The sequence below is a fragment of the Podarcis muralis genome, chromosome 2, assembly GCF_964188315.1.
Source record: "Podarcis muralis chromosome 2, rPodMur119.hap1.1, whole genome shotgun sequence".
Lineage (NCBI taxonomy): Eukaryota > Metazoa > Chordata > Lepidosauria > Squamata > Lacertidae > Podarcis > Podarcis muralis.
This window is the reverse complement of record NC_135656.1, coordinates 49,075,179-49,102,175: the sequence shown is the minus strand read 5'-3', so window position 1 is coordinate 49,102,175 and position 26,997 is coordinate 49,075,179. Positions and strand designations below refer to the sequence as shown.

At 40.5% G+C, this 26,997-nt stretch overlaps 2 protein-coding genes across 4 annotated transcripts in view; one reads left to right on the top strand and one right to left on the bottom strand.

The window, feature by feature from the left end:
- Positions 1-26,997, bottom strand: part of C2H5orf58 (chromosome 2 C5orf58 homolog) — a 91,002-nt gene that overhangs the window by 34,086 nt on the left and 29,919 nt on the right. The gene's annotated exons all lie outside the window — the stretch shown is intronic.
- Positions 16,016-26,997, top strand: part of LCP2 (lymphocyte cytosolic protein 2) — a 36,280-nt gene continuing 25,298 nt past the window's right edge. The window contains exons 1-3 of the mRNA XM_077925257.1: positions 16,016-16,931; positions 21,264-21,326; positions 21,652-21,698. Coding sequence (XP_077781383.1) covers positions 16,854-16,931; positions 21,264-21,326; positions 21,652-21,698 — 188 coding nt within the window. The 5' untranslated portion in view covers positions 16,016-16,853. The remainder of the gene's footprint in view (positions 16,932-21,263; positions 21,327-21,651; positions 21,699-26,997) is intronic.

Here is a 26,997-nt window from a genome sequence, read left to right as displayed (position 1 = left end):
TGATTGGGGGGGAGTAGTGTGCTTGACGTCCTTGATGTCGCACGCATTAGCACCGTGCCTCTCTCCCTAAGCCGGTCAGAAGCTTCCTGGGCTTTAGGAAGGAGACACCTGGCTTTAAAACTTACTGGGAACATTAAGGGAGTTAGCCTAGTTGCCCATGTCTACTGACCATGCACCACTGGTTGGAACAATTCATGGAATCATAGAATTGTAGAGTTCGAAGGAGACCCCAAGGATCATCTAGTTCAATCCCCTGCAATGCAAGGAATAACAGCTAAAGAATCATTGACAGATGACCGTGCAGCCTCTATTGAAAAACGTTCACTGAAGGAGAGGCTAAAACCTTCAAATAAAGTAGTCTGTCAGAAATTTCTTCCCAACGTTTGGTCTGAATCTTCTTTCTTGTAATTTGAATCCATTGGTTCTGGTCCTACCCTATGGAGTAGCAAGAGCAACCTTGCTCTATCTTCCATGTGACAAGCCTTTGGATACAGTATTTGAAGGTGGCTATCAAATCACCTCTCTGTCTTCTCTTCTCCAGGTTAAACATACATAGCACCCTCAACCATTACTTATAAGGCTTGGTTTCCAGACCCTTTATCATCTTGGTCACCCTCATTTGCACACATTCCAGCTTTTCAATATCCTTCTTAAATTATGGTGCACAGGACACAGCACTCTAGATGGGGTCTGACAAAAGCAGAATAGAGTGGCACTATAACTTATTTTGGTGAAGTGAAAGCAGCTCTCCCTGCTCAGTTTTCTAGACTTAGATGATCTTAGAATTTAAAGAAATAATTATAGGGTAATTCAGTCCATCCCCTGCATGAAGCAATGCCGCCTTTTTGTGCATGTATGTATATGGGAGAAGGGTCCAGTGGGGAAAAGAGAGGTATCATACTATAGAGTAAGATAATACAACGGTATGTAGTGCATGCCAAAGGGGAAGATGTTACTTTAAGAGATGTGATAGTGCCCTTACAGTGCCTAGGCAAGCCTACTCAGAAGTAGGATCCATCAAGCTGAATGGGACTTACTCCCAGGTATGTGAGTACAGGATTGCAGCTTGTGCTCAATGGGACGTACTTCTGAGTAGACATGCAAAGAACTGTGCTGTTAGTGTTTAAATATAGATACTTAGTCCATTTCATTTAAGGAAAACCCAAAACCTATACATTGAATGTGGTGTGATATAATCCAAGTAAACATTAACAGGTCTGGTCCACCTATCACTTGCTTTTAGTTTGTTAGATTAATTCTTTAATTACAAATGACAACCTGAAGATTATGCAAAATGACAAAATATTATCCATGTTCTCAGAAAGTGTAAATTTGAATGATGAGATGAGAAGCACACAGGAGGGATAATAATATAACAAAAATGACAACTAGGGCACAAGTACAGCAATAGACCTAAGAATTGACCAGAAGGAAAGAAATATAGGATTATACAAGAGCAGCTTTGAAATAATATAAGGGTAGAACATCTCACCAGAACAACTTGTGAGATTTAGCAATCCATGTTATTCTTTGATAACAATAGTTCATGTTTGGCATGTGGCAAGTATTCAACTGCAAAGACATGTCGTATCCTACAGCTAGCATGGCAAAGCTTGCAAAGTTTATGTAAGTAATGTTTCTGAAGCAAATGTGTCATTAGATTATAAACTACATCTTATACAACAAAAAATAATATTTAGAATTTATTGAACTCTGATCAATTTGTACAGACAATATGTTGCTGGGAATATAATAAGGAAAATGCTTATTTGAAACATATGTCCAACGCTTATGAATTTTTGGACAAAATTATTAGTACGTATGTATAAATATGACAACTCTTGCAACATATTAACAGATTGCTTTTAGATGCAGATTGTGTATGGATCTCTACTGTTCACAACAATAACAATGCTATGAACCAGAGATCCGTGTGCATTCCAGCAGATTTGTTGTTCACACTAATCTGCTTCATTTGTTTAAATTAGCTGGAAAACCATTGCTGCTGAGGGAGCCTCTTATGTACACACTGGAATAATTGGCATCTGAAACAGATCACTGGAGTGGGGCAAATGAATAAGTAGTTCTACATTGATTGCTCAGCATAAATATTGTTTACAAACACCCATTAATAATTAATTAATGGCAGCCTAATTAAAACACCACATCTTTAAATTCTGTAATCACTTTAGTTAATTAAGAGTGGCTTTTGTCCCTCCCAATGTGAATATTGCCTGCTGTCATTTACCAAAATTCTCCTACTTAGCAGAGCCATCTTCCAAGAACTCAGAATAGAGTTCTGCTTCTCACTGGAAAGCACCTTAGGAGCTGAGCTGAGAATGTATTATTTATGTCTTCTGAGGTTACGTCACAGAGTCAAACTGTGTTGCAAGCAGGAATGAGACAAATGAAGAGCAGTAGAGAATCAGCAATAAAAACTGAAGCAGCACTTTCAAGTAATTTGTTTAATAACATGTCCCGGGGAGAAAGACAAGGGCAGAGGAAAAGCATGAGTGGTATCAGAACTGCATGTTCAGGTCACAATAGTTGATTTATAGGAAGGCAGCTGTGATTCTGAGACAGAAAGAAGAACGCACTGATTCAGCATGAAAACTGTACAATTGGGTTCTCATTGCTTTCAGTGATCAGAGTGAACAACAGAAGATTGCTGATAAGTGCCATGAGTAGCAGTGACGGTAATATGAATTAAGGGCTGCCCTGTCTGACATCATACAATGGTTTTCTAATAATAAAAAACTTAACAGAGAGATGCTTCAGGAAGGAACAAGAAAGTATTTCAACAATTAATTTTTTAAAATTTTGGGTTTTTTTAAAATACTTTTTCCTCTGGCCAAAACTTCTACTATAAGTGAAGAACTGTGATGAGTGGATACTACCTGCAGTGCCTAACTTGTTCATCTCTTGCTGGGATTGTAATTAACTGGCTAAGAAACTGGCTAAGAAAAAATTATTCAAGGGGGCATTAGGAAACCTCAGTTGTCATTCTGATTTGGTAGCTTGGCTTTTATGTCATGCAAGGAAAGTAAGTTCATTAGGAACATAGGATGCTGCCTTATATGGTGGCTGGTAATTAGTCAATGTGGCTCAGTATTGTCATCAGTACATTGACTGCTAGCAGCTCTCTTGAATTTCAGGCTACACCCAGGCCAACAATGCCTAGTCCATATCTATACATCAGAAAGAATATCTGCACGGTACTACAAATAGAATTCTCATTATACCAGAAAAATGCAATGCATACAATAGCCCTAAGTATGTGCTGTGCTTAAGAACCCAGTCACAGCTTTTGCTTCAAATACTTTCCCCTTTCTTTCTATGACTGGACCACCAGCTGAAAAACAGTCTCCTAAAGGTTGCCAATTACATCCAGGAATTTTCCAAAATGTACTGATTTTAGAAGTCCTGAGCAGCAGTAACTTCCAGATACTTCAGAATGCAATGGCTTGTGAGAATTGTCCTGCAGCAATAACCTGGCTAACAGAACAGTCTTTGCATGTCTACTCAGATATATATAAACAAGAAATCTGTTTTCTTAAACTAAAAAAGTGCAGGCAGCCTGTGGGTGAAGAAAAAAACCAGTGTGCTTCCTACAGTGCACATGGATCTCTAGTTTGGTGGTTTTATTTTTTGAACAGTAGATGATCTTTGTTTGCATTAAACAATCAAGCCACTGACACTTGATCAAATGGTAAGCAAATGTCAACAACAAATCTTTGAAATATTGGGTTTTTCTGAAATAGTATTGCTTTGGGGCATAACTTTATCTTCAAGGAGAGAACTGAAATGAATCACCCTGTCTGAGAAAATACTGCTTTGCTGCTTACTGTATTCAAGGGGCATCAAGACACCTCAATTATTGATCTACAGTTCTTTATAGCTTTCTTTAATATGATTTACTGCTACCAGCAGCATATCTTTATAAGTTTATATAAACAGAAACTTATATCACAATCCTATGCATGTTTACTTGGAAGTAAGTCCCATTGTGGCCAATGTAACTTTCTCCCTAGTAAGCTCATGTGGGACTGCAGCTTTAATATAGCATATAACCAATGGCAACATATATGCAAAACCACCAGTGCATGCATGAACCTATCCATACCAAACTACAGGGCAAAGCAAGGCTGGGTATGTGACTGAAGCCTCTGTTGCTGCCTGTACCAGTTTCTGGAAGAAGCAACATTGCTGCCTTCTTTTGGAAATCAATAGAGACAATGGGAGGCTTGGTTATAAATCTTATTCATTAAGACAATGATGTGTGAACTAGACTAATGTCCCTCTCTTACCTAGTTAGCAAATCTAAATAGGCTTAACCTTTTCGTAAAAGAAAGCACATTATTATTGATGTTTCCAAAGTGGCCATGTTTTATAGTAGTAAGAATAGTATGCCAACTGCAAAGAAGAAACTTCTTCCCTTGAGAGTTTGCCATTAAGAATTAATATTTGCACTATGCTTTCTTTGAAGTACCTATCATCTGCTCACATCACATAACATCGCCGCACAAAATCATTTGGGCTTTTTTTCCTCTTTAATGTCAAGGTCTTGCTAACATCACACTACCCTCCTCATTATCAGGACTTAAAGTACATTAGACTGCTGCTCATAAACACTTGGCAATAGGAAACAGAAGTCAATTTGCTAACAGTTTGCTTTGTGGAAATGTTTTTCCATGAAGGTGAAAGTCATATGTAGACAAATGATGTCATTTAAACACCCTTGAACATAGTACTTCAAAAGCAGCTTGTAAATGCAATCAGATTTTTATTTTTTTTAATCCAATGAGGGATGTTAACTGGAAATGGAAACTACACAACACAGTTAATGCATTTTTCTTTGGAAAACAAACCCCTCAATGCCCTGAAGATTCCACAATTCAAAGTCTTGTAGCAATAACTTGGCTAACAGCATAGGCCTAGTCATGTCTACTCCAAAGTACATCTCACTGTTTTCAATGGAGCTTACTCCCAGGTAAGCATGCACAGAACTGCAGCCTAGGCATGCTTCCAATATATTGTTAAACATTCCTCCTTTCCCTGACACAATGAGAAATCCAAGGGCAACTCTACTGCCTTTTGTTTGCTTTGATGACTGAGGCTTAGAGAGTCTTTATAATATACATTTTACTTAAATATATACAGGTAGTTCTGCTAACTCTGCACCAAATTCCCAAAGAAGCCCCCTCCCAGCCCCTCTCCAGTTTCAGCTAAATCCAACCCAAAAACCCTGTGAGCTCCTAATTCAAAATACAAGTTGTTGTTTTCCTGATGCTACATACTTCTGCAAAAATCTCAGACCCCATCTTCTACAGGTAGAGTGGACTGCACCACAAAATTATATACAGGTAGAAAACTAGAACAGAGGCAAGTGGCTCATGACAGATCCTCCCCTGAACAACAGACATTCTCATGTTTAAAAGAAGACCTGATATACTACTGCTTCAGTTACTAAAATATAAAGGCCACTGGCAGAAGACACAGCAGTTTCAGTCAGAAAGTAAAGCCATTACTGCCTAATGATGCGTTTAAGCCTTGAGTGAGGCCACTGCAATTATGATACAAACTGGATGCAAATAAAAACAAGCAGTCACTGGTCTGTTCGTCTCTCTCTCTCTCTCTCTCTCTCTCTCTCTCTCTCTCTCTGTGTGTGTGTGTGTGTGTACTCAGCTATACAGCTGCAAATAAATTTTTTTGAATGTGTTGTAAAGTGCAATATACAATTGCACTTTACAACACACTAGATGGCAGCTGTGAGCTACAGCAAATTCAATGCCTTTTTCAAAACCATTGTTAAAAAAGCAGTTTCACAATGTTTTTATCGTGTGTATAGATTCCACTAGTGTGTGTGTGTCACATATGAAAATAAAAAGCTAGAATTTTAATGGTTTAGTTGTTGGCATGAAAGCTGCTTGCAACTGTAGGTAGGTGACACTCCCACCAAAAAGCAGGCTGCCCCTTTAATATTTTTTAACACTGAAATGAAGTGATCCTTTCCGCATCTTAAAAATATAGGGAAGGCTGAATGTTGATGATGTTTTATTTAATACATTTATACATTGCTTAGTATTTAAGATAGCCTCTTCATAGCTGTCAACTTTTCCCTTTTCTTGCAAGGAATCCTATTTGGAATAAGGGAATTTCCCTTAAAAAAAGGGAAACGTTGACAGCTATGAGCCTCTTAGCAGCTTACAAAATAACTTGTGTGTGTGTAAATAAAACAAACAATGAAACTGAGAAACTACAGTGTAATGCAATGCAATATTACGTAAAACTATAATACAATGCAATCAAACAACAACCACTCCCCAAATGATTGTACTGCAGATCTCTTTAATAAAGTGGCAGCTCTAAATCTACAGCACAATCACATCCTTCCCCCTCTCATGTTAAGCACTTTGCCAACGTAAGAGGGATGTGGGCCACCTCCTTTAAAGCACCATCCAGATGCCTTCAGGCATTGCATTTCGTGTACCGACCATCTGAGCCATGTTAACACAAGCATCTTTTCAAGTGACATGGTCTTCCATGAATAATTCCATACAATTGGACGTTATAGTGGAGTGTAGGGGCTGTTTAAGTTTGACTTTTCTGCTCTATATAACTAAGAGAGTGGCAAACAAAATCAAACTTTTAAAAAAATTTCAAGGTAATTAATTATTCATTAAACAATTTGCAGACAACTAAAAGGTGCATTTATGCTAATGCTATTAAAAATGTATAGTTGGTAATGAATGGAGAGTGCCCAGACACCTTCTCTTGGAGTTTGGATGTTCGTTTGTTATTGGCACCAGCTAACGGATAATGCTAATGGCTAATAGAATTTCTTGTTCTTAAAGGGGAAATCCTTTGGTAACCAGGTATGAAAAAGGTGAGGCCAACCTTCCTGGCATTTTATCACTGAAGAATGCAAGATGGGGGTTGTATGTTAGAATGCTTCCACATGATTTTTATTTGGCTTTAAAAATACGGTATACAAACCCTGCATGTAAAAATAACTTTCATGTCAGGAAGAATGCTAGGCTAGAACCAGACACATGCTAGATTTCTAAGGGCAGGAAATGTGATTACAACTGAGAATACTGAAACATGCAGTACCCCCTCCCACTGCTCAATTCTGAAGTACCACAGTCTCACTGGATTGTACCACATGCTTTTTCTGAGCATGTAGTTCTGCAGTAACACATTCTTTTTTAAAATGAACCCAATCCATTTTCTGTACTGCTGTTTTAATATTCCAATCATACCTACATTTGTTAAATTAAAGGACAGTCAAAACAAATCAATTATATAATGTACATACCAGACATGTTCTTTAAGTTTGAGGCTTGTTATCTCTACACACACACACACACACACACACACACACACACACACACACACACACTTTTATCAATTGGGAAATCATACTTTCTTGCCAAGTGTACCCAGATTGTTATACTTTTATAAGACCTCTATCCAACTTCCCCATCAACCATAGCTTCTTCTTTTCTCTATTCAACTTCAGCTGAGCTTTAATGGGAGCTGCTTCTGCCATTTCTAATCTTCATGCGAACACATAAGGAGATGTGGTTTATGTGGCTTGGTGGGAAAGATGTGGGATGCAGAGCTGAGTTAAAATTCTCACTCAGACATAAGACTTATTGTATTAAATTGGGGAAGTCACTAGCCCTCTTCAGGAATACTCTAAACGAGTTCAGCATACAGGCTTGCAGAGGTTCTTCATGTGTTTTAGAATCATGGGAAGTCTAGGTGGGAGCTTCCACATGAACAGGAGCCCCAACTTCAGACAGTCTTACATGACTTCCAATATGACAGGGATTGAAAACACACTTGTCCCCATGGCCCACCTGCCTCATGTGTTCACAGAGCTTGGTTAGAGAATGGTTAAAGAGGGTTGCTGGTTCTCAGCTTCAGCTACTCCATTGTAAACTGAATTATAAAACTGAACCAAATCATTGTTCACGACAGTAAAGTCTGGCATCATATATTGTAATGTCGCAAAAAATATTCACAGGATGACACTGACCCTTAAAAAAAAAACACAAAATCATGTTTTTATACACACACACACACACACACATAATTTTTAAGGACAGTGATACAAAAAATAAAAATAAAATCCCTCACAGCAGATGCTTTGAAAGTGAAGTACGAAGGAAGGAAAACCTTCAGGTCACTTGGTTCTTGTTGCCTCTATTAACTTTGTCAGAATATGAACTGAATTACATCCATTTAAACTTTATTGGAAGATTATTGGAACCTCTTGCTGTTTGCTTCTAATATCTTGAATTGCTATTTTCATATTCTAAAGGATCTGCCTCAGCAGAAAAGCAGTCATTTACCGAGTCTTTGGCAAAAGACAATATGCTGGGTCCTAAATTCAGCACAATAATGTGCAACCTAGGTCAGCCTCTCCTCTGTAGATCAAGATAGAAGATATCTGCAGTTCCTATTTCACTCTTCTGAGTCTGGCAGGTAAAAGTCCTAAGATGGTCAATTTGCAGTTGATTCATAATTTGTCATGTTAACCAATTAAATGCAAATACAGTTGAATACTATCAAAACTCCAGTATAAATACTTTTCTGAGATGTTGAAAGACGTGTGAAATGGCTTGCACAGGTTTTTTTAATCACTTTTGATCAGAAGAAATGTCCATATTTTATACCTTTCATTCAATGTTAATTGAAGTAGCACAATATAACTAAAATAGCTTTAAAAATAAGCAAGTGGGTCCATAGTTCCAGCCCCCTAATTAAACTTTACCCACACCAGTTAATCAATTAAAATGTCAATTTGATTAACATACCGTACCTATTAAAATGAAAAGTTTGCAACCCAAAAGAAATTCATGTGTAACTATGAAGCTGTGCCTTGATGTGCTAAAGGCCAGTATCTTCCTTCATTTTGACTATCTGGCTGAAAGAGTATCCATCTTCCCAAAGTGCTCTTGCATGTATGTGTTTTCTGCTTCACTGATCAAATAAAATACTTGCTGATGTTAGTTCAGTTGTAGAACCTCTCAGCATGCAACACCATCGCCCCATAATATTTATGGAGAAAAGGTGTCAGCCATGCATTACACTTTCCCAAAGTTATAGATATTTTTTTCAATCTCATTAATGCCTCACTCTGCAAGACTTTTAAATATTGAGAGAGTTAAGCTTCAGTAAGGACAGTAACCTTGTGTTTGAGGTTGCATTCTCAGAGTCAACCTGAAATAAGAGATTCCAAAGAGACTTCAAAGCCTTTTCTTCTTTCATGGGCAGTACTGTAGAAATGCTGAGCGGAACTCACTCTTTTATAGAATTTAACACCAGAGAATGCCATTGATGCAGCTATACAACACAGAATCTAATCCAGTGCACACTGTGCCCATGCTGCATGTTTCATAAGTCTTTAGTTTACTGCCTTGCCAGAAAATGGCTTGCATTGGCACAGATGCAGCAGCAGCATATGCTGAGTGAGGCAAGCATGGCAAGACCTCCAGCTATGCTGTGAGTCAAGTTCATTGCTAATGTAACAGCTTACCTCTCTGTGTCAGGCAGCTGGTAATAATACACTAGTAAATAATTTTGTAGACCACATTTCACCAATACAGAAAAATAAAGCAATTAAAAATGATTCAAGTGAAGTCAAGAACAAAAAGCAGAAAAACACCACAAACCAACAGCGACAATGTAAGCTAGCAGCTGAAAGTGGGTTGAAAGCGCACAGGAACAGTAAGCCCCTTGCCAAGAAGCTGGTGGCAGGGGGATGCAGAAGTAGAATAATCATAGTACAATGTTCTTGGATCAAAGCAGGCCACAACTTTTATTGATTACAAATGTAAGTAGGCTTTGGCTTAAGCACTGTGTATCCTGAATGATCCAGCCTGCTTGCTGGATGATGACCATTGAAGGTTGATTGTGAGATAGGGTTGCCCTATGACATATATCAAGTAGAAGCAACCCATCAGGACTGCCACCTTGGGCAGTGCTATGGCCCTCAACCCCCATCTGGGTGTACCGACAGAAGCACCTCCTTGAGGATCCTTTTAACGAGATACCCCGTTTCCTTGGAGGGGGAAGGCAGACACTTAAACCACGCTCCCTCCACCACTGATGAAGGATCCAACCCAATGCCTTATCTGCCCAAAGTTGTGACAATTGCTGAGACAGGCAAAAACAAAAAAAACAAAAACAAAAAAAAAAAACAAAAAAAAAAAACCTCAGACAGGCCCAATTTGTCTGGAGGAGAAATTCCTCCCTGGTCCCAAATCCAGTGACCTAAACTTTCATAGCAAGGTCATACAGTAAACCATGCTAACAAGGTGGGAGAGAGACTAACTGGCAACAGAATGTGGAGGTGGGCCTGAATATATCCCCAGGGAGCAACAGAGTCCCAGTCAGAGCTGCCTCTGGGCCTGCTTGTGGTTGATCAGCGGGTGGGAAATTCAAATCCCAGTTGCCAGTGGGAGAAGACATGACGTTCCCTGCCAGCTGTTGAGATAGCTGCTGGCAATGGAGGGGGCGGGTTTGTGTGGAGCCACAACTGCTGCTTCATATTGCATGTTGAGCGGAACATGCCCACAGCACACTAGAACAGAAGGTGCTAAATTCACAGCCTATGGAAACACAAGTTCTGTGGCAGCGACTGAGAAGGGTTTGCTTCTTATGAAGACAAATCTAATCACACACTCTAGGGAGGTTCATTTCGGGTACTCACTACAATTCCTGAATAGTTTTAGGGAACAATAGATCAAAGTCAGTACCTGAAGAAAGGTTGGAAAATGCAATGGTTACAGAACTGCAGTCATATTGCTTTAGTCCTTAAACAGCTACACTGGTTACTAGAATATTCTGAGGTCCGTTTAAGGACCAAAGCGATATGACTGGAGTTCTGTACCTATTGCATTTTCCAACCTTTCTTTATGGGCAGCCCGATAGAGCACATTGCAGTAGTCGAATCTCAAGATTATTAAAGCATGGGTGACAATGGTCATGCCTCTGTCTTCCAGCAGAGGGCGCTATTATAATACTGTCAAATAATGGTTAAAAGCATCCTGAGGTTATTTAATTATTCAGGACAAGGTCTGTATACAGAAGTACTCTCTTATAGAAAGGCACTTTCCCCTTCCAAGCAGTCCAATAAGTCCCTCATTACTATCACATCCACTTTGTCTGGAGTGGACTGATCTTAAGTTTATTTGTCTAGCTCAGGGGTGGTGAAGCTGAAGCTTACCCCACCAAACCACTTTAGATTGCCCAACAGCCCTGTGACTTCTTAATTTTAACCTTGGCTCATTTTAACCTTGGCTCAACCCACCACTGTGCTGGGACTATCTGAATTTGGATAGTGTTCTTCAGAGTTTACTTCCAAAGTCTTTCTCGCAAATTAGTATAGCTGCAAGGCAGCGGAGGTTTAAGGTAAGTTTTCCTTCTCCTAGATGGGCTACCTCCCTAGCTTAATGAGCCTCAGCTGCCCCTCATTTCCCAATGCAGCACATGCAAAAACCACTTTATTAACTGTTCGACTCACTGCTCAATCTGCCAGAGCCTGTCTTCACATGCAGGGGGTAAACAAGTCCCTAACTCATTGAGGGGTTAAGAACCATTGGCTACCCTCATCTGGCTTAGCCAGAAAGTCAAAGCTGTTTCCCAGGATGTGGCTGCTGTCAGATGCTGACAGCTTCTAGGAGCTGCATGTGAGAACTGAGTGATGAATCCCATTATGCTTTGGTCATCTTTGAGACATCTATGGGAAAAGAAACAACTAAGGAGTAAATCCTACACACTTCCAGACTGCAGTTCCTAAGACAGTGTTAGCTTACATTGTCGCTGCTCCTGCCACATGTATTGCTCTGCTTTCCTTTGGACCACTTCAGTAAGGCCAAGCAGGGTCTTGTCATAGGAGCAGCCCAAAACCTCCATACACACTGCCCAGGCTTGAGACCCAAGGAGGTCACTTCATTTTGACTTCATCCCTGGAGGCACATTCAATTTTCTCTGAAGAGAAGTGGATGGCAACAACTTGGCTAGAGTACTGCATTGCAAAATTGGGGAAAGTGCAAATTTCAAAGGCTGGCTGTGTTTTGGTTCATGTATTGTTTCAGAAAGCATAAATTTAGCAAGTTTGCCTTTAAATGTAAACTGAATTGAATTTATCCACCATCCCAACTTTCCAGAAAGTGTGGTTAGGATTGCCAGCCTAGTGTGCTAAATGCTATGGCTAATAGCATTGTTCACTGGCTTGACCAGCAAAGGATTTCCCACTGAAATTATGGTCTGAGGCACAAGCTATATGTAACAGTAGATGTCTTCAAATGTGGGTTATTCTGTCCTCAATCACAAGCAGGGACGGAGCTACCTGCCCTGGCATCCAGAGCAGCGTGGGGGTGGGGCTAGCTGCCCGCGGGGCGGGGCTGGCCGCCCACATGGCAAGCATCCCTAGTCACCGGCTGCCCACATGGCGAGCATGGGGGGGCACTGCTAACCACCCGAGCAGCCCTAGTGGCCTGCTGCCCACGCAGCAAGCATGGGGGAGGGGTGTGATGATGTCACCCACCCTCACTGCTGACACCCGGCACACACCGCACTCCCCGCACTCCCCGCACCTGCCTTCCTCCACCAGTGATCACAAGGAGTAAGGTGACTGTAATTGTATGCATTCTTACATTCTAAGCCCCAGTGTGTCTCCCTAGCACGTGTCTTTTAGACTGCAATGTTTGAAAAGCCAAAGGGATGCATAGGTTAGGGATTTTGTTGTTGTTGTTTAGTCGTTTAGTCGTGTCCGACTCTTCGTGACCCCATGGACCAGAGCACGCCAGGCACCTCTGTCCTCCACTACTTCCCGCAGTTTGGTCAGACTCATGCTGGTAACCTCGAAAACACTATCCAACCATCTCGTCCTCTGTCGCCCCCTTCTCCTTGTGCCCTCCATCTTTCCCAGCATCAGTGTCTTCTCCAGGGAGTCTTCTCTTCTCATGAGGTGGCCAAAGTACTGGAGCCTCAACTTCACGATCTGTCCTTCCAGTGAGCACTCAGGGCTGATTTCCTTCAGAATGGATGCGTTTGATCTTCTTGCAGTCCATGGGACTCTCAAGAGTCTTCTCCAGCACCATAATTCAAAAGCATCAATTCTTCGGCGATCAGCCTTCTTGATGGTCCAGCTCTCACTTCCATACATCACTACTGGGAAAACCATGGCTTTAATTATACGGACCTTTGTTGGCAAGGTGACGTCTCTACTTCTCAAGATGCTGTCTAGGCCTGTCATTGCCCTTCTCCCAAGAAGGAGGCGTCTTTTAATTTCGTGGCTGCTGTCACCATCCGCAGTGATCATGGAGCCCAAGAAAGTAAAATCTCTCACTGCCTCCATTTCTTCCCCTTCTATTTGCCAGGAGGTGATGGGACCAGTGGCCATGATCTTTGTTTTTTTGATGTTGAGCTTCAGACCATATTTTGCGCTCTCCTCTTTCACCCTCATTAAAAGGTTCTTTAATTCCTCCTCACTTTCTGCCATCAAGGTTGTGTCATCGGCATATCTGAAGTTGTTGATATTTCTTCCGGCAATCTTAATTCCAGTTTGGGATTCATCCAGCCCAGCCTTTCGCATGATGTATTCTGCATATAAATTAAATAAGCAGGGAGATAAAATACAGCCTTGTCGTACTCCTTTCCCAATTTTGAACCAATCAGTTGTTCCATATCCAGTTCTAACTGTAGCTTCTTGTCCCACATAGAGATTTCTCAGGAGACAGATGAGGTGATCAGGCACTCCCATTTCTTTAAGAACTTGCCATAGTTTGCTGTGGTCGACACAGTCAAAGGCTTTTGCATAGTCAATGAAGCAGAAGTAGATGTCTTTCTGGAACTCTCTAGCTTTCTCCATAATCCAGCGCATGTTTGCAATTTGGTCTCTGGTTCCTCTGCCTCTTCTAAATCCAGCTTGCACTTCTGGGAGTTCTCGATCCACATACTGCTTAAGCCTTCCTTGTAGAATTTTAAGCATAACCTTGCTAGCGTGTGAAATGAGTGCAATTGTGCGGTAGTTGGAGCATTCTTTGGCACTACCCTTCTTTGGGACTGGGATGTAGACTGATCTTCTCCAATCTTCTGGCCACTGCTGAGTTTTCCAAATTTGCTGGCATATTGAGTGTAGCACCTTAACAGCATCATCTTTTAAAATTTTAAATAGTTCAGCTGGAATACCATCACTTCCACTGGCCTTGTTATTTGCAGTGCTTTCTAAGGCCCATTTGACTTCACTCTCCAGGATGTCTGGCTCAAGGTCAGCAACCATACTACCTGGGGTGTACGAGACATCCATATCTTTCTGGTATAATTCTTCTGTGTATTCTTGCCACCTCTTCTTGATGTCTTCTGCTTCTGTTAGATCCTTACCACTTTTGTCCTTTATTATGGTAATCTTTGTACGAAATGTTCCTTTCATATCTCCAATTTTCTTGAACAGATCTCTGGTTCTTCCCATTCTGTTGTTTTCCTCTATTTGTTTGCATTGCTCGTTTAAGAAGGCCTTCTTGTCTCTCCTTGCTATTCTTTGGAAATCTGCATTCAATCTCCTGTATCTTTCACTATCTCCCTCGCATTTTGCTTGCCTTCTCTCCTCCGCTATTTGTAAGGCCTCGTTGGACAGCCACTTTGCTTTCTTGCATTTCCTTTTCATTGGGATGGTTTTCGTTGCTGCCTCCTGTACAATGTTACGAGCCTCCATCCATAGTTCTTCAGGCACTCTGTCCACCAAATCTAAATCCTTAAACCTGTTCCTCACTTCCACTGTGTATTCATAAGGGATTTGACTTAGATTGTATCTTACCGGCCCAGTGGTTTTTCCTACTTTCTTCAGTTTAAGCTTGAATTTTGCTATAAGAAGCTGATGATCTGAACCACAGTCAGCTCCAGGTCTTGTTTTTGCAGACTGTATAGAGCTTCTCCATCTTTGGCTGCAGAGAATATAATCAATCTGATTTCGACGCTGCCCATCTGGTGATGTCCATGTGTAGAGTCGTCTCTTGTGTTGTTGGAAAAGCGTGTTTGTGATGACCAGCTTGTTCTCTTGACAGAACTCTATTAGCCTTTGCCCTGCTTCGTTTTGATCTCCAAGGCCAAACTTGCCAGTTGTTCCTTTTATCTCTTGCCTCCCTACTTTAGCATTCCAATCCCCTATAATGAGAAGAACATCCTTCTTTGGTGTCACTTGTATAAGGTGTTGTAAGTCTTCATAGAATTGGTCAATTTCAGTTTCTTCAGCACCAGTAGTTGGTGCATAAATTTGGATTACTGTGATGTTAAAAGGTCTGCCTTGGATTCGTATCGAGATCATTCTATCATTTTTGAGATTGCATCCCAGTACAGCTTTCGCCACTCTTTTGTTGACTATGAGGGCCACTCCATTTCTTTTACGGGTTTCTTGCCCACAGTAGTAGATGTGATGGTCATCCGAACTGAATTCGCCCATTCCCGTCCATTTTAGTTCACTGATGCCCAGGATGTGAATATTTATTCTTGCCATCTCATTTTTGACCACCTCCAACTTACCCAGGTTCATGGTTCTTACATTCCAGGTTCCTATGCAATATTTTTCTTTACAGCATTGGACTTTCCTTTCGCTTCCAGGCATATCCGCAACTGAGCGTCCTTTCGGCTTTGGCCCAGCCGCTTCATCAGCTCTGGATCTACTTGTACTTGCCCTCCGCTCTTCCCCAGTAGCATGTTGGACGCCTTCCGACCTGAGGGGCTCATCTTCCAGCGTCATAACTTTTATATGCCTGTTGTCTTTGTCCATGGAGTTTTCTTGGCAAGGATACTGGAGTGGCTTGCCGGTTCCTCCTCCAGGTGGATCACGTTTGGTCGAAACTCTCCACTATGACCTGTTCATCTTGTGTGCCCTGCTCGGCGTAGTTCATAGCTTCTCTGAGTTCTTCAAGCCCCTTCGCCACGGCAAGGCAGGTTAGGGATACTATCCTCATTAAGTTCCCCTCACTCCGCACTTTGGCTCTAACACCTGGAATAAGGCCTTTTAACATCAAACATATCTATCCTACTCCTAGTTCAAGTTATGAACAAATTCAGTATGTGAATGCAAATAATTGAACTTTGCTGCCTTCTTGTGGTAATACGGAGAATTTGCTGTCAATCCTTTTTTTATAGAACTGAATAAGCCTTACCTCCACCATTTCAGGGATAATGTCATAGGCTGAGGCCTGGTCTAAAGACAAAGCAGAACGAGATGATAGAATCTTGATTTGGTAGAGTGGGCTGTACCATTTCAGTCTGCATGGATGCACCTCACATTTCTAATGTTCCCCCATATTAATGTTCCCCCCCATTAAAACTCTCTACAGAAAATTAAAACAAAAAATATGACGGGGGGGAGGAGAGATTTGGGTTAGTGTTCTCTCTACCAGCTCAGAACTTTGCTATCACATTCTTTTTAATGTGTGTAGACCCAGACATCAGTGACCACTAGCTTTGCTTCACATTGGACAGGGGGGAAAGTTTCCTGGGTCATATCATTTCTTCCTTGTCACTGTAAACCCTTCTTTTGCAATGGTAGGATTGAGCCCCGTGCTTCCTTGTTTACGTATTTAGATTCAGAAAAAGGAAGTGGTGGAGTTGACTAACTAGCTGACGAGTTTTCTGAGAAAGAAAAGAAACCGTTTGGTTCACACCGGAAGCTGTTGCTCTGAGCAGTTTATTTGCAGCACAGTTTTGAAGAAAGACAAAAACTTGGGAATTTACCAGTCTGGGTCACTGTGTGGGATGAGTCCTGTTCTTGGATCACTCGCAAGATAGGCATTAACAGGCTTGTAACTGGCTAGGCAAGAAGAAGAGAAATGGATTCAAGAAACACTCCCTATCGCTCAGAAGTGGCCCGCTGGTCCCCAGATGAGTTAGCAAACTACTTCAAGAGGGTAAGTTTGATTTCAGTTTTGCTGCTCTAACTTTATGCTACAAAAACTATTTTTGTTACATGTATGAGATGATCACTTTATATGAATCCTTGGGAAGCCATTTCTGATAAACTTTATGCCTCCTTCTGAATGTGATGGAACTTGTTAGAAACTTCCTAATTCACTTTTCTGAAAGGAAAGGATCCTGTCTCAACCCATCCCTATCCTTTCTCTTCACTGAACTGGGATTCTAACTTCTGTTCTGTGAATAAAAACTGAGTTCCATTTATGGAATGGGTCTTCCTCCCCACACCCCTTGCAACCCAAAAGTCCACTTCTGATGGTTGGAGGACCCTTCAAAACAGCATGACATGTGGCACAAGAACAGGAGGGGAGGAATCACAGAAAGCCAGGAGATCCCTCCTTATGTGAGCAAAAGTGTCATCTGCACATGTAACCGTACCTTTTGAGCCAGGCTATTGTCAGTTCCTAACTTGTCACGTCTTCTCTGCCTTGTGTATCAAATATGGATTTGCAAGCTCCCTGACAAAGGACTGTGGCCCTTCAGAACTCTATATAGAACCTAGCATGTAGTTGGAGAGAAATGAATGTTGTTTAAACAATTAGGAACACTAGTGATTCATTGGGCACTCTGGTCCAATATATGAGCACATCAGTCGCAGGTTGTCCACCCATTCCAGTGGCAAGATACTAGCAACGAAACAACACAAAGGCCTATCCTTCATCATTTGTCAAAGAAGGTTTTACCCTGATTTTACTTTAAGTGAGAGAGAAGCTTCACATCAGGGCATGAGGAGCCCAGAGGATGAGTGAGCTGCCTCCATGATGTTTGCAGCCTGGGGATGAGGCTAAAATGCTGGGGAACCTTTGCTGTGAAGGTGTATTTCCAAAGAACCTAAAAAATACATTTTTATTTCCACATATTTATTTATCTCATAAATCCTCATATTTATTTTCATACAACTTAGCTCCAAAGTTCAGAGAATTTCAAAACTCTGAATGTATTTGTAAATGACTACAATCTCTGTTACTTTCACTCCAGTTGGCTATGAAGTTCTTTGTGTTTCCATAGGCAAATTGCATATCTCTCAGCCTAGCTTACATCACAGGGTGCTGCTGCTGCAACAATCAATAAACTCAAATGCATGCCATGGGGGAATGGGATAAAATATTAAATTTGCATAAGCAATCTAGGAACTTGTAACTTTCTTTGCAAAGTATAAGATTTGTTTTCCTTTGAATACTTTCACAGTAGTTCACATTTTGGCTGTGTTCAAATTGCAGGGTAAGAAGTCTATGGCGCAGTTATTGCTTTAGTAGAGAGGTTTTCTGATCCAGAGTTCTTCCTTGCTTTGCTTACTCAGGCTGCCAAATATCCAGCAGGGTCTATCTACCTACCTGCTTGGCACGGTCCCCCCACCCCCAATACATTTGTTTTGATCAGACACTCCCTCCAGTCAATCCACCCCACTGCTACCTTCCAGGCCCCCATCTGCCTTGAAGTCTATGTATACTGCCTGGAAGAAGTTTCCAGAACAGCCTTTTTAATTTTCCTTAAACTTAGGTCCTTTCCACAACAAGCACTGCTATTCTGCAATAAATGAGAATGAAATTAAAACAGTGATTCTATATGGCAATGCCCATTCCCAAGACTGAGGCTTACATGACCCAGGAGTTTTCCAAAAGGAATCTTGCAGAATCCACTCCATGTATCAGTTATTTGGCTCACACTCCATTAACATTGATGCTGGGCAAAACTTAGCATTTGTCCCACAATAAATAGTTTCCTTTCTCCAAGTTTTAGCCATTCATAAGCAACACCCCCTATTCTGACAAGTACAAAAAATGATAATCTGGCTCCAGAGACACAATTCTATTTTGCCCTGAAATCTCCTCTGAGCTCCAATTTTGATACAGGAGTTGCCAAAAAGGAGTTAGAGCAAGGATTCCTCTCCCAATACTGTTTCCCTGCACTGGCCCTAGCATCACCTCCCTGCTTTGCATCTCTCCCTCTCCCTTTTGCCTTTCACTGCTTCCTCTCCCTACTGGACTCCACAAAATAATAATAATAATAATAATAATAATAATAATAATAATAATAATAATAATAATAATAATAATAATTATTATTATTATTATTATTATTATTATTATTATTAATACCCCACCCTGGCTAAAATGGAAACAATATTATTTATCTGAGAGCCTAGCAAAATATCCTGGAATACTATTGAATGGAAGGGAGTCAAACTAAAAAGAGCCATCAGGAATCTCTTAGTATCATGCCTGTGTGGGTGTATGAATTCTGTCTCTTTGGGCTGCTGCAGATTCTGCTGGCGAAGGGCAGAACATCTGCCATGAAAGAAATGCATAGTGTTTGCTGGCCCCTTTGCAATTTGACTACCCAGAATGGAGAACAAAGTCTTGAAAATCCATTTCTGGAATTAACAAAGGGTCAGAAATACAGGTTCCAGCCTTGGGGTACTCTTGTAAATTATCTTAACCACAGTGTGTAGAGACAGGCTATAGCAGTGTTTTTGCTGTTCGAAAGGGAATTGGGTTGATTAGTGAAGAAAGTAATCCACTGTTAATCGTTGCTGTCCTGTGCCATCCAATCTGTATTCCATGCATATGCTTTGGTTTGGGGAGTTTCTATTGGATGAAGCCTGAATTTCCTTTTTGAGACTAAATCTCACAAGCACAAATGAGAAGACAGTTGCTTACTGCTGCCAGGGATTTTTATTTTGCAGTTACTGAAGTGGGGAATGATTTAAGACCAAATTCTATGTGAAAGTAATGATATTATTAGCAACCAAATAATGTTTAAAAGAACAAATACCAGGCATGAGGGGGGGTATCAGTATCAAAGCACATAGGGAGGGGCAGTTTTAAGCCTTCACCTTACCAGCGGCAATCTCTGAATTTTATGGGGAGGAATAACATTTCAAATTGGCACCAGTGGAGATATTGTTATACTTTCTCCCCTTCCTCCAACCTTTCTGCTCTTAATTGCCACTGCTGGGAGCCATTTTCTCAAATATGATGTCAGGCTTTCATTACTTCGGGTGCAAAATTTAAATTGTGCTTAAGATTCTCTAGTATGTTCTTAGGCCTAAATTGCTAATTTACACAGGATTACAGTCTACATGAAGTGTCCAGTAGTTTATGGACAGACTATGAACAGGGTAGACTAATTTATTTTTCTGAGTTAAAACAGATTCTGAAACCAAAGTTTAAGCTTCAAGAGTCACTAGTTCTTCAGCTAATAATAAAAGGGAAAGACCAGATAACCTTCCCAAACCATTCTCACAAGTGATCCTGTAAACTGATCGGCTTACACCAGTCTATCAAATGCAACACTGCAGACTTTCTACACAAAATGGCTGCCCGCCTTCTAACTGTTGAAATTATAGAAAATGAGAAAAGTCTAGAGAATTGTGGCTGCTGCCTTAGCTATAACCGTAAGTGACCTGTGACAAATTCTAAAACTACATTCATTTTGAGAAGGAACTGAGTAGATTCTTTGCTCTGTTGTATCTTTCGGACAAACTTATTGTCTTAGGAAGGAAATGCAATTCACTAGATTTCGTTTGTGAATTACTACCGCATGGCAACAGTGCATTTTATCCTCAAAGTAGAGAAAAGGTTTCTTCTTAAAACTACAAGAGTACTCCAGTTTGGAGTCAGCCATTTCATAAACCACAGTTATTGTGAATTGTTTTACTTGAACCCTTAAAATGATAGGAAAAGCTCTCTTTAATTTAAATTACTCATAGCTGCTGAATATGTTAATAGAAGATTAGTAAACACTGCCATCTACATTTTCAGGAAGATAGGATTAGATGGGAGGGATTTTTGTTGCTTTGTAATTTGTTAGGATTTTTACATCAGTGTACATGTCAATCTGCATTTTATTGAATTAACCTGTTACACAAGGGACAGAACTTGGGGAAATATTTTTGTTAATATACTTTTATCTTTGTGCCTTTTATGATCTCAATGCCTTTAGTAACATTATTCCTGTTGAAATTTAAGTTTTTTCCATTCTACTTTCAGCAGGCTGAAAAGCTCTGACAAATTGTCCCCTTATAAACCATATCCTAGCTCTGCTAAAGTAAGTCCAGCTGAAATAAACGAGTTTAGTGATGAACTTGTCTAAGGATGTAATCCTATGCACACAGAGGAATTCCAGAAGTGCCTATGTTAATGAGACTTAATTCTGAGTAAGCATGCATAATAGTCAGCTATGGTTATTCAGAGACCTATTTGATATAAATGTATTCTTTATTAAAATGATCAAGTTTTCCTGAATATGTGTCTTTTCATCAGCAGTTAAACTTCAAGGACTGTGAGAAAGTTGCAAGGAAATACAACATAACTGGACAAAGATTTCTGGTAAGTTTTTCTATAAAATTACATTTTCAAAAATGGTCATTCCTTTGGATTAAAAGGAGAGGATTACTAGCTAAGTGGAAATGGTGTGGTTGCATAGGAAGAGAGATATGGATGAATTATTAAGAAAAGTGGTGAAAAGGTGTGGAAGTGTTGGTTACTCTGTGGTGCATTGTATCTGTCACATTTAAGCAGATTGTCAAGTTTTAAATACCACTTCTATGTAACTACAGCACTTTTAGTTTTATTTTATAATAATCAAAACTACAGTGACCAAAACGGGTTGTACAGGCACCATTATAACATACTGCATGTGTTTCTGTTTCAGAATATGTCTGAAAATGATATTCAGAAGTTTCCAAAGCTAAGAATGCCGTAAGTAAATCAGATGATATAATCAGATTCTAAGGTGGATGTGGAAAATGGGTACAAAGTTACTGTATGGTATGGAGAAGACAGATAAAATCTGTTCACCTTGGCTTTCATCAAATGCATTTTCTTGTGGCCAATCCTGTTCTTGCAACAGAGTGAAACAACTAAAGGGTAGTGGGGATAGATGAACTGAAGCGGGGCAGTAAGATTTTTAAAAGTGTCCTCCTTAGTATGAGTGCATCATTTTGACTGCTTCAGGCAGCAAATTGTATTGAACTAGTGCTGCCTTTTCTAAAAGAAATATTAAAGACATTGGTCTGGATCCAGACTTAGTTGCAGTTAGCTCTCACTGAGACCAATGTTTGTGAGGTCTGTGCAAACGATGCCAGAAGTGCCACGTAGATGCCGCAAACAAATTGCATTCAAGCCTGTCAGAGGGGATGTACATTTTGCAGTAGGGGAATTACATCCGTACGTGTGGTAGTCCTGTACAAAGGCGAACATGTTTGGGTGTTCAGAGAAATCAAAGCAATAAAAGGGCAGAATGTTATTAAACAACCCAAGCTGGCATTATTCAACCTTTATTCAGGAGATAATATGGACCTGCATTATAAACACATTGGACAGTTATTGCTAGCAGCAAGACTAACGATAGCCAATTATTGAAAACTTTTGGAGAGTGCCATGCTGACTTCATGGTACAGTACAAGAAAATCTGGCAACTAGTATTAACAGAGAAGCTAACCAATAAAATAAAAATACCAAAGGGAATAAAAACAAGAGATACCTTTTCAGGTACCCATTTCATACATACACAGGTGCAGGAAAGAGGGCAGGACACACACACACACACACAATAGAATTTTTGGGCTGATATGATTGTATACTGTAACCAATGTTGCCACACAACTGGAAGCATGAGTCTCTAGGGGTGAGATCCCATTTTTCGTATCTTTTATATGGTTTGGTAATTGTAAAATTGAAAGAATTGTATGCATAAAGAGCACACATCCTACAATAAACAACCATCTGGAAGCACCCTTACATACTTACTTACTTACTTACATACTACTTACATACTACTTACTACATACATACACACATACATACATACATACATACATACATGTAAGTAGTCTGCAGAATACATATTTGCTGTATTTCAAGGAATTTGCTTTCAGGACAAAGAATGTGTCATCAAATCCCTTTCATCATTTAGAAGTATCTTGATACTTCAGTACATCAGACTTCCTCAAACACAGAAGTCCTAAATCTTACGTCTATCTGTCCCACACACTGGCCTCATGAGTCCTTTATTACATATGTGCTGAATCTGTCTATCCTTTAAGATCAGCTGTTATGGCCCTCTTGTGTAAGCTATTCTGAGGCATGACTGGTGGTAACACCAAGATAACTTTCCTGGTGGAATTCCCTGACCCAAGAAGCTAGGTTATCTTCCTCTATTTCAGTTTTGACAGAAACTGAAAATGTTAATTTTTAAACATGCATTTGATTCAGTTGGTTAACGTATTGGTTGTAAGAGATGCTCGTTGTGTTCTTGTATTTTGCTGCTGTTTTTAGGTTGATCATTTGTATTGTAATCATTTGATGACTGTTTTTTATATTTGTAAGCCGTGAGCAACTCCTTTGTGGAAGGGAAAAGTGAAATATAGACGTTTTAAATGCATAATAAATGAAATAAATGTATTAGAACTACTATGTAAAATGAAGACATATCCTCCGCACCCAACCCAGCCTTTCATCCAAGGTGATTCTGTGTTGCTTCCTCATGCGTAGATTTAGGGTTTGCATCTGTTTGTGTTTCCATTTAGTTTGCATAGTCTACATAACATTATCCCCAAGCCCCCCCTGTAAATTTAGATTTTCCTGGTGCAGGGATAATCTGATAAATTGGGGGAAATCAGGCTATAAACCCCTCCACTCATGGTCACAGACCATTTGTTTTTGAGTTTTTGGGTGGGTGGGTGGGTGGGTGAATTGTCACTTGCTGCTTTATGTGCTCACTACTTCCTTGATATTTTCATTTATTTTCTGGTTGCCTTACTTACTTTATGCTTTATGGATTACCCTGGTCTTTGTCAAATGTGGAGAGAGGGGAGTAGATTAACAGTTAAATGATGCTAAAATGTGGACAAGCCCTTATTCTCAGGAAAGCTACCTGATCTGCTTCAGTTGCATTAGCTTGGAAGATTTTTCATGAGAAGATCCAATTGTAAGAAAGGCATCCCAAATCCTAAAATGTTTCCAGCCTGAAAGTTGTGTTGTAGCTGGTACCTTCTTCAGTGGAAGCTGTACTTCAGTACTGCTGAAGTGAAACTGAGAATACTCAGTTTGTTCTACAAATGTGGCCTGATGTCTGGCAAATGTTGCCAGTAGGAACTGGGAAACAAATACTTAAGAACATAAGGAGAGCCTGCTGGATCAGGCTAATGACCCATCTATTCCAGCATCCTGTTTTCACAGTGACCAACCAGAGAGGAGGAGAATTAGAAAGTGGTGAGAAGGACCTTCAGTCCTTGAGACTGTTTCATTTGAGCAAGACCTACTGGGCAGCAGTTGCTGGGACCACTAGGCCCGTGCTGCTTTGGTTTCTTTGAATAAAGACTTAACTGCATCGACACCATGTTTTTTTATTGCTGACCTATGCTTGACTCTGGCTACTGCCAAACGGAAATCACACAACATTTGTCATTATAAAGCATATCAGGTTTTTAAATAAAGTTAATAGCAGCTGCTTAATTTTATATGATTGTATAAATTTGATAAGGGGACTGGCTTGTTGGCATTGCCAAACACAATCCAGTCCAACCAGCATTCCCCACAGCTTTAAGACAGCCATCACAGAAGCAGCTCAAGAGACAGTAGGCTTCTTGGTTCACTTGGAGGTATCTGAGCAGAGGCTGGGTGGCCCTTTTGTCAGGGTTGCTGTAGTTGCATCCTGTAGATTCTGCACTGAGCAGGAATTGATTTTCAAGATCCCTTCCAAATCTGTAATTCTGTTACCCAGACTCTCTAAGACTCTTGCTTCCCAGTGAGCTCTGCCCTTTTAATATCACTGAAGCCCAGAGAGTGACTTCTGGCTGGGAGCTAATGGGCAAAGGAGCTTGAGTTTTCATTTGTCAAGGGATGTTGGTAGCATTTTTGGTGTAAATGCCAAATTATATTGGTTAATTTTTTTATTCATACTGGCCAGTGCTTGTTTGGTATATGGTTGATAGCTGGCAAGACCTGAGACTGGCCAGATTTCCACCCTTGTGGAAGCAGGATGGAGTGGGTGCTTTGATTTTTCCCCTTTTCTATTTGTGGTTTCTGGGGTTTTGTTGGTAGTGGTATTAGCAACTTAGCCTTTAAAGTTCATCCATCCTGTGCTTCTTCTTTCTCATGCTAGTAGGTGTCTGTTTTGTTTGCAATGGACCTATTATGCCATGGAGGGGGAAAATAACACGTGATGTCTAGGACTTTTTCCATTGTCACCTTCAATGTAATGAACATCCATCTCTACTAGCTCTCAGAAAGCATTGCAAAGCCCACTTATCTCGGGCACCATTGCTGTCGATGTTGCCATTTATATTTGAGGTTGTTCTCTTTTTTCATTTTAGTTGTTAGTTTTAGATAGCAATTAAATCTGCATTATTTGCCAACTGTCCTAAAAAATTGGTAGGCAGGCAGACAAGCAGGGAGCCAGAACTGTGCACCACAAGAAGAAACTGGGAGGGACTCTGATGCCCCAAGACCAGAAGTCTCTACAGAAATCGATTCAATAAGATCTCACATAGTGAATAATTTGGCATGTTCCACATAAAAGTAGAGAGCCTTATTGTTCTTAATGTCCATAACTTCAAGACAGAACTGCCAGCAAAGCCTTATGATGCCCTGACCTGATTTCACTTTCCACATCCCAAATAAAGGTTTATATATATATTATAATAATACAGTGGTACCTCGGGTTAAGTACTTAATTCGTTCTGAAGGTCCGTTCTTAACCTGAAACTGTTCTTAACTTGAAGCACCACTTTAGCTAATGGGGCCTCCCACTGCCGCTGCGCCACCGGAGCACGATTTCTGTTCTCATCCTGAAGCAAGGTTCTTAACCCGAGGTACTATTTCTGGGTTAGCAGAGTCTGTAACCTGAAGCGTATGTAACCTGAAGCGTCTGTAACCCGAGGTACCACAGTAATCCAGTACCAGCAAGGCTTCAGTATCCCACCATCATACACTAGTACTAATGCCTGATCATTACCCATGCTGGCTGGAGCTGATGTGATATGTTCACTTATGCATCCCATGTCTGGAACAGAAATCAATCCAGTGGACATGATTGGTGTTTGCTGCTGCTGTTTGCTGCTGCTGTTAAACAATACATAGCTGATGTTTTGTTCCATTTGCATTGTGTTTCCTTTGCATTAAAATGAATGGTCTTTTTGCTGAGGTGAATGGTGTGGAACAACGTAGTCATAATGCAGTTAGTTACATAATTAATTAAATAACATTCCACCACAGTGGGCAGTGTGATGAATAACACAATTTGTTAGAAGCCAAACTACAGTTTAATGTGAACAGCACTGCCTGAAACAAACATAGCTTGGAATGGAAGCCAATGCCCTCTTGCATCCCTGTGCCAGACAGATTTGACCCTACTGATTTCCCCTTTCAACTTCCTTTTATCTACTCATTCTTGAGAAGTTTCCTCTTTTGAAATCAAGTAACAGAGAATGACTTAGAGGGTCATTACATGAAATTTCAAATTGGGCAACAAATGCAGGAAAAGGGAATTGGATCTTGCTGGCCAGCCAGATCACTACCTCCCCCACATCTCATGGGCCAACTTTGACAGGTGTCAGTCACCCAAAGTTACGATGGTGTCACAATGATATAAAGTGACCCATTTCCCTTTGCCTACATGGTTAAAAATAAAGCCACACAGGTAAAGGTACAGAGCTTTACAAGCACCATTGATTGGCAACACTTACAAAACCCACAATTGTGTCTCTATAAGCACTGCTGATTGGGTGAGTGTTGGTGCATGGAAAGCTTGTTTCAAAGCTATGTTGGTGCTTACAAAAGCACTGACACAAGGACGTGGCTTAGGCAAAACACCCTGATAGGCCTAATAGGGAGGCCTGGCAGGTCTAATTAAGTTGGCAGACCAGAGGTTTCCCACTGCTGCTCGAGATACAAGCTTTGTTTTGTCTTCAACCTATAGCAAAATTAAGCTAGCCACCTCCTACTATTTGGAATTATGAATGAGAGGAAAATTAAAATGTTCCAAAAACTCTGACCT